The sequence below is a fragment of the Dipodomys merriami genome, unplaced genomic scaffold, assembly GCF_024711535.1.
Source record: "Dipodomys merriami isolate MVZ:Mamm:240054 unplaced genomic scaffold, mDipMer1.0.p SCAF_476, whole genome shotgun sequence".
Taxonomy (NCBI): Eukaryota; Metazoa; Chordata; class Mammalia; order Rodentia; family Heteromyidae; genus Dipodomys; species Dipodomys merriami.
The window spans coordinates 530,376-543,726 of record NW_027206042.1 but is presented as its reverse complement, the minus strand read 5'-3'; the positions used below and the strand labels follow the sequence as shown (position 1 = coordinate 543,726).

The 13,351-nt window shown below is 41.9% G+C and overlaps 1 protein-coding gene across 2 annotated transcripts in view; it reads right to left on the bottom strand.

Annotated features, from left to right (window-relative positions):
• LOC138808755 (5'-nucleotidase domain-containing protein 1) overlaps positions 1-13,110 on the bottom strand; it is a 107,131-nt gene extending 94,021 nt beyond the window's left edge. The window contains exons 1-6 of one of the 2 annotated variants that reach the window (XM_069994937.1): positions 12,943-13,110; positions 9,055-9,146; positions 7,002-7,073; positions 4,884-4,990; positions 2,931-3,010; positions 1,344-1,428 (exon numbers count right to left, since the gene is read on the bottom strand). In XM_069994937.1, the coding sequence (XP_069851038.1) occupies positions 1,344-1,428; positions 2,931-3,010; positions 4,884-4,990; positions 7,002-7,073; positions 9,055-9,146; positions 12,943-13,035 (529 nt within the window). In that variant the 5' untranslated portion in view covers positions 13,036-13,110. The remainder of the gene's footprint in view (positions 1-1,343; positions 1,429-2,930; positions 3,011-4,883; positions 4,991-7,001; positions 7,074-9,054; positions 9,147-12,942) is intronic. The other variant, XM_069994938.1, reaches the window with a different exon arrangement.
• Between the last annotated feature and the right edge of the window lie 241 nt (positions 13,111-13,351).

The window sequence follows — 13,351 nt, the reverse complement described above, 5'->3', positions numbered from 1 at the left end:
TTGATAAGTTGGTTTATCTTAAGAAGAAGGCATAGTGTTCATTTTTGTTTTTTTTTCTTTAAACAGTATTGGGGTTTGAACTCAGGGCCTCATGCTTCCTTGGCAGGCATTCTACCTGAGCCATTCCCCTGCCCATTTTCCTCTAGTTAATTTTCAGGAAGGATCTCACTATTTTGCCCACAGTCAGTGTCAGATTGTAATTCTTCCATCTCTGGCCACCTGCATAACTGGGATCACAGACATGCAGCTTTGTATGAATCGACTGAGATGGGAGGCTGACTTTTTGCCCAGGCTGGCCTCAAACCATGATCCTCCCAATGTCAGCCTCCTGGATAACTGGGATTATAGGTGTAAACCACATGCCAGTCAAGGCATGCTATTTTATTTATTACTTTTTGGAAGTATGGGGGTTTAAACTTGCTTAATACCTATAAAGTAGAAACTCTACTGCCAAGTCACATCTCTAGCCCTTTTTTTGCACTGGTTGTTGTGAGACAGGGTCATATATTTTTTTTAACCTTTGCCTGTGCCTAAGCTGCTATCCTATTTTATACTTCCCTCCATAGCTTAGATAATAGGTGTGTACAACCATACCCCATTCTAGCTGTTGATATGGAGTCTTGCTAACCTCTTGCTTAGGCTGGCTCAAACTGTGATTCTCTCAAGCCAGTCTCTCAAATTGCTGGGATTCCAGGTGTAAGCTTCCCTACTCAGCCCAAGTCATACATTTTTAAGTGTAAACCAAAAAGCAATGTTTTTAAACTGAAAAAGACTGTTCATGAGTAACTACCAGCCAACTAATTGCATCAAGCCAGTCTGATTGAAGCAGCAGAATAACATAAAGGCATCCATAGCCTTAGAACTACCCTTTAGGTCACCCGAGAAAGCCTGCAAATAAAAGCATGAAACCGTAGGCTTGAGGATGACAATAACTCTGCCCCTATTCTGGGTCAACCACTTCCATTTCTTAATCAACAAGAAGACAATGTTCACCAGCAGGCACTTTGCTCACCTGTCTATAACTTCTCCACTAAGGACGTAGGTGTGTGTCACCAAACAGCAACACTACAACTTCAATTCTCACAAAACCACAGAACAACTCTACTAGAAGCCATGTCTAGGACAATTTAACAGCAAAGCTCAGAATACTGGCAATTATGGCCATAAAACACATGAACTTAAGAACCACTTAAAAGGTAAGCAGAAATAACTTTATAGCAATATCGAAGACAAAACTGAATCCTAAGTAAGGATCACAGTAAAAGAAGCAACTTCTGTTTAGTTTAATAGACACACAGCATGGAACACATATGTATTAGCAACCCTCTCTTCAAGTTACTCACCCTTAAAAGCTGACATTTTAAAATTGTGTTGTATACCAGCAACTATATCCTTCCAAAAATCAAATGCTTTTTGACCACTGTTCTGCTAAAAGGAAAAAAAATTCCAAATGTAACAAATGTAATAATTCTGTGTCTTAGCATAGTGGAAAATGCAGGCAAACAGTATGACTCAGTTCTAACATAGGGATTTATGGTTTAGGAGACATAATAAATCAATAAAGTACTCATTCTACTCAAAGTGCTTTTAGTAACAGTCCACAAAAATCATACAAAAATATCAAACTCAGGCGATTTTTTATTGTTATTATTTATTTATTTTTCTGGTCCTAGGGTTTGACTCTGGGCCTAGATGCTATCTCTGAGCTTTAGAGCTCAAGGCTAGTGCTCTTCTCACTGAAGCTGCAGCCCCACTTCTGAATTTTTATGGTTATGTAGAGATAAGAGTGTAATGAACTTTTCTGCCTGGGCTAGCTCTGAATGGCAATTAGATCTCAGCTAAAATTACAGGCAGGAGCCACAAGCGCCCAGCTAAAAAAACATTTTTAAATGCGTAAGCAAATGTACACTGTTCTATGGCTTTTGAGAAAAACAAATATATTACTAAATGCACTGTGTCATCATTGGAGCTCAGAGGCCTGAAGCTTTAAAGCCCCCCAAAGGCCTGAAGCTTTAAAGCCCCCCAGAGGCCTGAAGCTTTAAAGCCCCCCAGAGGCCTGAAGCTTTAAAGCCCCCAAGCTTTATTTCAGATTGCAGGGCCTACTTAACCTGGATCAAAAAAGAACAAAAACAAAAAACAGAGCAGCAAGGGAAGGGTGACATTGTCCAAAAAGAAATGTACTTTTTACCTGACTTCATAACTGTAGCCTCTCTGTACATCACCTTTATAATAACTATATATATATAATTATATATATATAATATATGTATATATATATATATATATATATATATATATATATATTTGAAAAGAACAGTAAGCCACTACAGAAAAGGTGAATGAGATTCCAGATCCAGTATTTAATTATTTTTATAGAGTTCTTTTTGGGCCAGAAAGTAAATAAATATTATATTAAAACACTTAACTTTATAGCTTTTTGATATTTTGGAATCATCAACTGTGTCCTCTATCAAAACAACAATTACTAGATAATTATATATAATTATATATAAGATACTTAAAGCAAAAATGATCCTAAAATTTCACCTGATTTTCATGGTTAATACTATATAGCATATTTAAGATACATAGAATTTCCTTAATTACTTTTGTTTTCTTGTACTGAAACTAAGAGAAGAGTTTTCTAGATCAAGTTCTGTATTTTGTTTTCCTAGACTTTTGCACCCTCTGCTGGAGAGGAACATAGGTTTATTTTTCCTAGGAAAAATAGTCACTGTTCTTTCATGTTCCAAAAATATGTTGATCAAACTCATCATGCTTTTTCTTCCTTGGTGACCTATATAACCACCATGAGGAAACTACATACAAAAAAAAAAAAATCTCCCCTTGACAGGTGTGTGTAATTAGGTCTTCTTACTGGTGATTAAATACAAATCACACAGGTTTTTTAAATGATTGCCTATACTCACCTTTGTTAAAGAGTCCACCACTCTGGCACAAAGAAGAGCTCCTGGCAGGTCAAAGTAGTTATCATAAAAATAGTATTTTCCTAAAAACAGAAAAAGTCTTTAAAATTAAGAACAAATTAATGCCTCATGCAAGTACAAAACGCGTAAACTTCTTTGAAGAAATACTAGGTTTTGGTTAATTATACAAAGGCATTTATTTATCCATCCATTCATTTTGTTTACTTATGTATTTATTTCTATTTGAGACACAGTTTGTTTCATATTTTCCCTTGAGCAAAGGCAGAATATAATGGAACAATTTGCCCAACAGAAATTCTATGAGAAATTTTCATAAAGAATTTCAGTTCAGCCTACTAGTGTCTTCTGAGTGCTGCTTAAATTCTGAAGATACTACAAGCAAGTTGAAGTAAGACATTCATAAGCTCAACATTCTATCCAAGACTCGTTGTCTTAAAAAATATACATATATATGTATATATATATAATATATATATATATATATATATATATATATATTTGTGTACCACAGTCAATGAGGATGCCATTTTGGACAAAATTTTGGATAGCCAGGATGATGAGAGGAATAAAAACCCATAACATGTGGATGATGTACAGTGACTTGTCTCAGCAAAATTCCAGGATGTCATGCGGGGGGAAAAAAAAGTAATCAGATTTATTCTGTAACATTGGGGTAAAGTTACACTTGAGCCCTCCCCTGGAATACATGATACTTTTAGTTATGCTGTTCCTGGACAATACTTTCAGTGGCCCTTGTCACATCCCAGGGGCCCAATGTCTGAGCCCAGACTGTACTACTGCACAGCATCATCCTACCTCGGACACAACAGTGCCACTCATTCTCATTCAGAGGCCATGGAGCCACATGGAACAAAACATGGGTTGAGCCAGTGAACCAACATCCCAGCCTCTTGATAACTTGAGGTACTGTTTTTGCATCTCGTCAGAAATCTCTGAGAAAAATCCTTGGTTTTCTAATTGTATGCTATAATTTTTCTTAAACATGTACACACACTGGAATTGGGTTGTGGAGACACAACCGTTTTGTTTTTTTTAACTTTTCTACCATTAAAAAACAGTCTTAAAAAAACCCATCAGCCTATCTTTATTACTTTGCAGAAATTTGAGATCTTAAGTATGTGTCACAGGCTGACTATCTGGGCACTGGACAACTGGATTAGAAACACTTAAAAGGGGATAACCTGAGAGCATTCCCAGGATGCTCCTGGGCATACTAAGCACGACTACGAGCACAACTACGAGCTGTTGATTCAAGCTGCAATCAAGCTCCTACTCCGGAGGCTGAGACCTGAGGATTAAGGTTTGAAGCCAGCGTGGGCAGGAACATCTGTGAGACTCTTTTCTCCAAATATTAACCACCAAAAAGCTGAAAGTGGAGCTGTGGCTCAAGTGGTACAGAACTTGCCTTGAGCATAAAAGCTAAGGGCCAACATCTAGGCCCTGAGTTCAAGCCTGAGTACCAGCACCAAAACAAAAGAGCACAAAATCACTTTAAAACTAGAAAAAAAGAGGGTCAAAGGATCCTAGAATGGGAAACTTAGGTGGACAATGTAAATGTGGAGAAACATGGAGGGAAACTAAGGGTCATACGAATGTCTGCTAAAGGAGACAGGTTGGCTTAGGAACATATTATTCCTAAGTGTTAATCTTCTTTACTGCAGAACAAGTGCTGGGAAAAGGAGGACCAACAAATCCTTCAATATAACCATGTGAAAATGTTGTCAATGGTATTCTGAAGCAACTGCTAAATAGGAATCAGATATACCTGAAAATAAATACATTCTACTGCTGCTTGTCCATCTGGCCTTGCAAGGGTTGCCAGGGTTGCATGGGGTCTCTGGGTCTTCACATTGCAAGTTCCGGGCACAAAAACAAAATGGAAATGGATGACAGCAGTACTCATGTAAGGCCTACCTGAGCGGCAAGGCATGCCCGTGTCCAGCACAAAGTGCTTCCACTCCTTCTTGCCATATGTCTCTGCCAGCACCTCCGGATTCATCATCTTGGTGCCATGGCTTGCCCTGGGGTGAGAGACCATGCACAATGCTCATGATGCCCCTCAATCACCTTTTGCGCTAGCACTGAGATTATTGAACACTTTTGCTGCTGCAGCTAACCAAGTTTTAGTTTTCATTGTCTGTTTGTTTTCTTGAGACAAAGTCTTGTTATGTAGCCTGGGCTAGTCCTGAACTTGAGATGCTCCTATCTCAACCTCCCACATAACTTGAGATACTTGTCTCAGTTGTCTCCAGAGTGTAGGCTATGTACCATGTTTATGCCTCACCCCCACCTCTCTCTCTCTCTTCCCTAGGAGAATTCCTAGTCTTCCCTTCCTCCTCTCGCTCTCTCTCTCTCTCTCTCTCACACACACACACACACACACACACTCTCTCTCTCTATATATATATGTGTGTGTATGTATGTATGTATGTATGTATATGTGTGTGTGATATCCAGAATATATATACATATATACAACACATATATTTCAACTAGGGTACTTCCTAGCTCTTCCTCCATTGATCCACCTACTAGCAAGAGATTGACAGCTTTCACTCTGAGGTCCATGCTGTGTAAGATACCACCCTTCACTAGAGAAGTTTTGGTTTAACCAAATGATGAGAAAAAGCTGGGCACAGTGTTACATGTGCATTAATTCCAGCTACCTAGAAAGCTTGAGGCAGGAGGCTAAGGTTCCAAGCAAGACTGGGTAAATTGACCTGACTTGCTGCAAAAAAAAATAAAAAATATGTATCTGGTGTTATAGCTCCTAGCAGAGCACCAAGGCTTTGGGTTCAATAAATCTCACACTTATAAGGAAAAGAGATGTAAAAACATTACTGGACAACTAGAGAACAACTGCGTGGACTGGGTGGGAATCCGACTCAGTAAGGAGCCAGCAGTAACGAGGAACAGCAGAGTTACAGCAGGAGCCACACCAGGTCCACAGGGGACACAGCAGACACCTGGCCCCACAGAGGGTGACGGTGAGCGCAGGGGGCTGAGGAGAAGAGAGGGCACAACCAGCTCACTGAAGGACACAGCACAGCCAGAAGCTCACTGGGAAGCAGCAAGAAGAATGGAGCAAAACAGATCAAGAGATGAAAGTAGGTTTTTCCTATGATTCAAATACTAGTTTTGCATCATGTAGACCTTACTAAGAAAACTCCAGTTGCCTGAGAAAAGACACATGCAAGTAAATGACAAAAGAATCAGAGGTGAGGAGGCCATCTAGTTCGAAACACCTTGGCATAATGTTTGGGGAAACATGGGAAAAGAATTTCTATTATACAAAATGAATGGTTTCAAGAGTATACACAAGGATGCTGAGCTCAGAATCTTCCTTGCCTCTGACCATGTTAGTATAAGTATTAAGACATAGCTTCATAGTCATGTTGACAGGATGACACTATTGGTATGAGGAAAAGAACAGTTTCTAACTCCCTACTGGTCTCTACAAGACTTGGAGCAATGACAGCAGCTACTTCCTTATTGCTTTTCATGCCTTGACCAATACTGGAGGGTGTAGCACACTTGGTAGAGAAAAGAAAGGGTTAGAACCATGCAGAAGAACTTCCTGGATGAGTTTGGACATACATGAGTCTTGAAGAATTGAGGAAAAGACAGACAATCAACTCCAACCCCAACAGTGATTCTCTTCTGTAAAAGAACCCTAGTTTATCTAGGCACCTACGCACCCAACTAAAACATTATGATTTCTAGGCCTTAATATAGCACAGGGTATTCAATGAGAGAAAGCAAGTTGCTAACTCTATAACTCTAATAGTCATAGTTCTTTATCACTATTTCTAATGAGCCAAACTTAAAGGAACTGAACATCTAAACCCAAAGCTCACAGATTTATATTGAAATATTCCTAACAATTCATACAAAGACATTTCAGGAAGACAGATTGTCTGTCATCTCACTGATTGAAACAATCTTAATTATATTATCATGCCTTACGGATCATATGCTAAGAGAGGTATCCTAGAGAAAGCCATGTTTCATTTCACTGCTAATTTTTATTACCTGAGCACAGTGCCATTATCTGCAAGTTTAATGAAGGTTCCATCTTCCAGATCCAATACTAAACCTTTGCAACTAAAACAGAAAAGTGAAATTTTAATTAATTCATGTACTTAGCTATCTTATGAAACAATAATCTGTATTTTTATTTTTATTTTTTTATTTTTTATTTTTTTGCTAGACGCGGGGCCTGAACTCTGGGCCTGGGTGCTGTCCCTCAGCTCTTCAGCTCAAGGCTAGCATTCTACCACTTGAGCCACAGCACTACTTCCAGCCTTTTCTGTTTAATGTGGTGCTGAGGAAATCGAACCCAGGGCCTCATGCATACAAGGCAAGCACTCTGCCACTGAGCCACCTTCCCAGCCCCAATCTGTATTTTTAAAAAGTTGTAGTGCTGAAAAAGGATTCTCCTACCTAGGCAAATTATATGCTATCAAACAAGACTGCAAAATTAAATATTCACCACAAACCAGAGGAATATAGGAATTAGGCAATATAAGGAAACATGTTTAGTTTACAAATCCTTAGACATTTAAAAAATGAATCTGAAATTCAAACAAGGAAAAAACAACACACCAGAACACTATTCTATGCCTCTGGAAAAATGTGCAGATGCAGCTACTGTAAAGACAAAAATGAGGAGGACTCAAAGTTTTAGGCCAGCCTGGCCAAAAGTTAACAGGAGTTCTCAACAAACAAGCTGATGTGGTGGCAGGTGCCCGTAATTCCAGAACACAAAGGAGGTAAATATAGTACAATCACAGTGTTAGCCCTATCTGAAAAGTAACTAAAGCAAACCAGAAACATGACTCAGGTAACAAGATGCCTTCCAAGGAAGTGCTAAGTTCTGAGTTCAAACCTCAGTATAGTCAAAAATAACAACAAATGGTGATGAGAAACACATACTCAAACATATACCTGCATACATATTTATACAAGATAACCTCTTAGCCAGAGTGTTCTCTATACTAATTAGAATTTGCCTCAATTTGGGTCCAGTTATAAGAACTTGCTCTTGGGCAAGGCATACTATTGAAAACCAGTAAGAGTGGTCAAAATTTTAGCTTCTTGGATACAAAAAGCTTGTGGGATTTGGGGAGTGAAATGAGCACAGATTCTTTATATGAATAATGAACACCAAGAGGCTACAGATATCGAGAGTCAAACATAAATGAAAGGGCACTTCACAGTCAGTATTTGCTTTCATTTGCACATTTCAGAGCCAATAATTTCACATAGCAAGAGCCTTCTGCTTCTTCTTTGTGTGTAAAGGATCTATGAAAAGACCAACCAAATATTGGAGGAATGTATAATAGATGGACATTATTTAGGATTATTAATTTAAATCAATTTTTTTTCTTTTCCTTCCTTTCTTTCTTCCACCTACCTACATATCTACCCACCTATTTTTGTCTGTCTGTCTACCTACCTACCTAGTATCTAGCTATCTACCTACCTACCTACCTTTTTACCTATAAGAAATATTACTTAGGCTGGACCCCAACTCCCAGGCTGAAGTGACCCTCCTATCTCAGGCTTTGGAGTAGCTGAGACTACACACACACCACCACCACGCCTGCTAAACTAAACCATATAAAGTAGCTAATGATTTTTGCTTATGCTCTTTAAATGAGAGAGAAAAAGAAAAAATAAGCATTAGGAAGAAGAGAACACTAAATCAGGAGAACCAGACACTAATCCAGTCACTTGAATTCTCTTATGGTTTTTCATTGGAAGGATTTAAAACAAAAAAGCCTTTTCATAAAGATAGAAACTTTAGTTTGTAATAAACATTTAAACCTCTAATTATTACAGATCTAAGCCATAAAAACATCCAAATTAGTCACATAAACTCAGCTCATTTTTCACATTTAACTAAGTCAAAACTTGTTTAAGGTAGAAAAGACCTTAATTCAATTAAACACAAAACTTTTAGCTTAGAAGCCATTTTGCCTTTGGACTCAATTTCACATTTTACTTTGTAACTTTACCTGAGGAAGTATTAATATTTTATCGTCAAGAATTAAACCACATTAAAAAAATAAAAAGAACTTACCAGAAATCCCAATCCTCAGGAGTCACAGTGAGCAATTCCTTATCGTACCCTTTCTCCTTGACTAGGAACTGAGCAAAGCTGTTATAAATGAGCTGCAAATAAAGAAAGAAAAAAATTACTATTCTGTTTTACTAACATGGACATAAAAACTAATGGAATTATTGAGGGGGGAAAACAGCAGGAAAAAATGTGAAAGTTCTGCAGTTCAATCCATAAGAAATGTATCAAATTGTGCAACCTCTGGGTAACTAGTCTGCCCAAAATTAAACTATCAACATACAATTAATGCAAGGACAATTACTAATCTTACTCTTAAATTTTAACAGATTAGCGATCATAATTAAGACCTGATACTGCTTAATATGTCATCAAGACAATAAACAGGTCCACTCTGTCATTGCATCTGTCCTTGATGAATCTTTACTAAAAAGGCCCTATCTCAGAAGAATCTCAAAACAAAATATGGTGGGGACTGAGCAGATGATTTAGAGAAGGAATCAGGAGGCCTCTATCAGGTATAGGAAATATCTTATTCTTCAGCAAAAGAAAAGCAACTGAAGACAAAGGACAAGAGAAGCCTTCAGAAAGTCAAATAAAATGACGAACATATAGGTGAGTGTGATTTTCTGGTGAACAGCCCCCCCCCCAATTTTTTTTGTTGGTAGAAGATAAGCCCATTCCATGCAATTTTTGGGATATTACATACACTAAAATGTTTTTGTGATGTGAAATTCAGATTCAACTAGGTGTGCTGTATTCTTTGCTAAGACTAGCAACTTTATAATCCTGTTTGCTGGAAAATGAGGCAGCTCTTACAAATTCGAAGACTTCTCAAGTATGTTCAGATGCCTAGCTTGCCTGCTCCTGGCAAACCCCCTTCCCCCCCTCACCCCCCGGAAAAAAAGAACTGAAAGATCTGGCAAGGCTGAGCCCTTTATAGTTAATAATGGTAGGAGCTGACTGTGGCTTCTCTTTGAGAGCCCATGTTCTCCCACCTGCTAAACACCTGCTCTCCCAATCATACAGACCCTGGCTAGTACCAGACCTGCAGCCCTAGGGGAAAACAGGTGTCAACTGGATATCTTTCTTGAGTCTCAAAGGAGAGGAGACATACCCAGATCTGCAAACGCAGAACACTGCTCATTTGTTAAGGGTCCAGGAGAGAGAAGGGAGAGAAACTCACAACCTTCTAAGATATAAGGGGATATTGATGACTTTTCCAGGATCATCTGCAATGCTCCACCCAGCAGTTCATGCTGTGGCTCCTCTCTAGTCCCTGGCTTGATTTCCTCTGTACATCCTCACCTGCAAATCCAACTGCTTTGTGTGGGGAGCTCATCCTGGGCCTCTCTTCCATGCTTCCCAGCACTGTACGGTGTGACAGCATGGCAGGAAAGAGTCAGAAACCCAAGCCACACTACGCTGCTGGGCAGCTCTGGCTAAGATACTTCACCTTCCCATGCCTTGTGGTCCTCTCTCTGTATACTGATTGGTGATAATATCCCTCCACAAGGTTCAGCCCCATGCATCAAGCAGAATGCTTATCAGGACAGTAGATATGTCATACTGTTATTAAAACTCTTACTTATTCAATTACACACAATTATTTTCTGAACCTGATAGACACAGTACATTTAACACTGGCTGATGTTAAGGAAATAGACTCTATAGAGGAAGACTCTAATAAGTAAACAGGAAATGGTTGAAAAAACACCCCATGTGGCATGCTTGGTGAAGGTAGGTTTCAAGGGAAACCCTAGGGTGGGAAGACAGAATAGGGAAATGACCAGGGATGGTTTCCCTCGGGAACAGTATTTCAGATGAGGTAAGGATGAAGAGTCACTGTGAGGAAGGGATGAGGCCCTCCACAGATAGGCAGTAGCTGTATGAGACCCAGGTACTACTGCTTTCACCACAGGGCCTGCAACTAATTGGTCACCATTCTCCCAAGACTCTGTCCATTGCTAGGTTATGGTTGATTTCTGTACCCTCAACTCAGGTGCTCAGCACTTTGTGACACTTAATAATTAAGTTGTTGTTGTTGTTGTTTTGCTTTTTTACATCAACAGGACCTTTAACTCAGTTGGTTCACGTTTATAATCTTTAAACATCACTCATATTGAGTAAGGAGTATTTTGTCTCTAAGGATGTTCTATGTTGACATTTTATGCTCACAACTGCCCTGAACTCGCTGTTGACATGACAGTGGTTTAACAATATGCTCTGCAAACAAAAGTGAGTACTGAGGAAGAGCATTAGAAAATGTAAATCAGACAGTAAAATACAAATCAAATCAAAGACACGGGGGAAGAGGGGCTTAAAAGCCAAAAAAGTGAAGAAAAACTTTTGAACTCTCAATATAACTAAGGAAAATAGACCTGTGTAGCAGGAAAGCTGAAAAATACAACAGCAGGAAAAACATACGTGTGTGTGTGTGTGTGTGTGTGTGTGTGTGTTCGCGCCAGTAGGACTGAGGGATGGCTCCTTAGCTTTTTTGCTCAAGTCTGGCACTCTACCATTGAACTCCAGCTCCGCTTTGGCTTTTTGGTGGTTAATTGGACTTACATTTCATGATTCTCCTGCCTGGGCTAGATTTGAACCTTTACCTTCAGCTCTCAGCCTCCTGAGTAGTTAAGATTGCAGGTGTGAGCTACTAGGTTTCCACTAAAAGCAGTTTTTTGTTTTTTTCTTAAAGTACCTGTGCATTGTAAACACATATAAGTCATTCAGGAGCTTCTGGGTTTTGACCTTTCAGTACGTGATGAACTGACAGGACTGTGACTAATAGACAATGTTGGCTGATGTCTGTCCCAGTGACCTGGAGCTCTACCCATAAGTGGTGAGGTTTCCAGATGGTTTGGGTAGACACTATTTAAAAAAACAAACAAACAAAAAACCACTTGTTTTCATCAGGCACTGCTTTAGGCACTGATTCATCTATTACCCACTTAATCCTTGCAATGACCTTTTAAGCTAAGCCCAATTTTTAGCCTCATTGTACTGGGGAAACAGAGGAAGAACACAGGTTTAGTTGTCCCAAGTTTCTCGGCGCCAGTCACAGTGTGCTTCGTTAGGCAGTCTGCTGCAGGGTCCTCCAATTAATTACCATGCTCACAGCCAGCTCCCTCTAGGGACGCTGAGATCTCTCACTGCAAGGTTGAGTCTTCAGGTTCTGGTGAAACCAGAGGAATTGGAGGAGTGAGGGCAATGCATACACGTGCACCTGTCTATAATCATAATATCCACTTCTCCTTCCTTCCGGGCAGAATGAAGAGTTTAAATTCCACAAGCTATTCGCTTTACAAAAAGCCTGTAGCACTTAGTAGGTGCTCAAAAATGCTCATCTTTAATCCTTTCACTACGGGCAAGAGAGGGCTGAGGACTGTACGGCTTAACCCAGCTAGTGCGCAGTGCACGACAAAGCCTCTCCCGGGCTGCTGGTGCTGCAACTCTGACAGGTGATCGGCTTGACCGTGCGAAAGGGAATGCACAGCCACCGAAAATCGAGGGAAACCTCCCCACCCGACCCCCGCCACCAAACCCAGGAAGTACTGCGTCCAACGCCCAACGTGTGCCCAGAGGCAACGAGCGAGGAAGGTGCAAGGCCTGGCATCGGCGGACACCCCTGGACGCCCCGGGCCCCGGCCTTCCTCGGGCGCTAGGCAGCCGTTCTCCAGCCCGAGCTCGCACACCCAGCCTCCCCCGGCCTCCCTCCCCGCGATCCGCTCCGGCCCGGGGCTGGGCGGCGGTGCACTTCCGCCCCGCGCGCGCCGGGTGGGGCGCGTTCGGCGCCGAGGCGCGGCGGGCGGCCCCGGCGAGTCCAGCGCGGCCGCCATGGAGGCGAGGCGAGGCGGCCCACCGCGCGCCCCGGCGGCCCGCGCCACTCACCGGGGCGCTCTCGGGCAGGTTGTAGCGACACAGCGTGTGGTCCAGATCGAAGCCCACCACGTCGCAGGCGGCCAGGGAGAAGTGTTGAGCCATGGCTGCCCCGGGCGGGGGAGCGCGAGCGGGTGTGCGCGTCGGCCTCGAGGAGGGCGCGGGGAGCGCGCGGGCGGGACGGACCCGGCGGGACCGCAGCCGCGGCGGGGCGGGGCGGGGCGGGGCGGGGCGGCCGGGCACCCGCGGGGCCGCCCCTCGCGCCTCCCGAGCCCGCGAGCGCCGCCCCTGGACGCGCTTCTCCCCGCCCCCCGCGCTGCACCTCGCGCCGCGCCCGCCGCCGGCCGGTCGGCCCGGTCCTGGGAGGAGGCATCGCCAGGGACACCTGCGGCCCGGACCCCGCAGCCTCCCGGACCCCGGG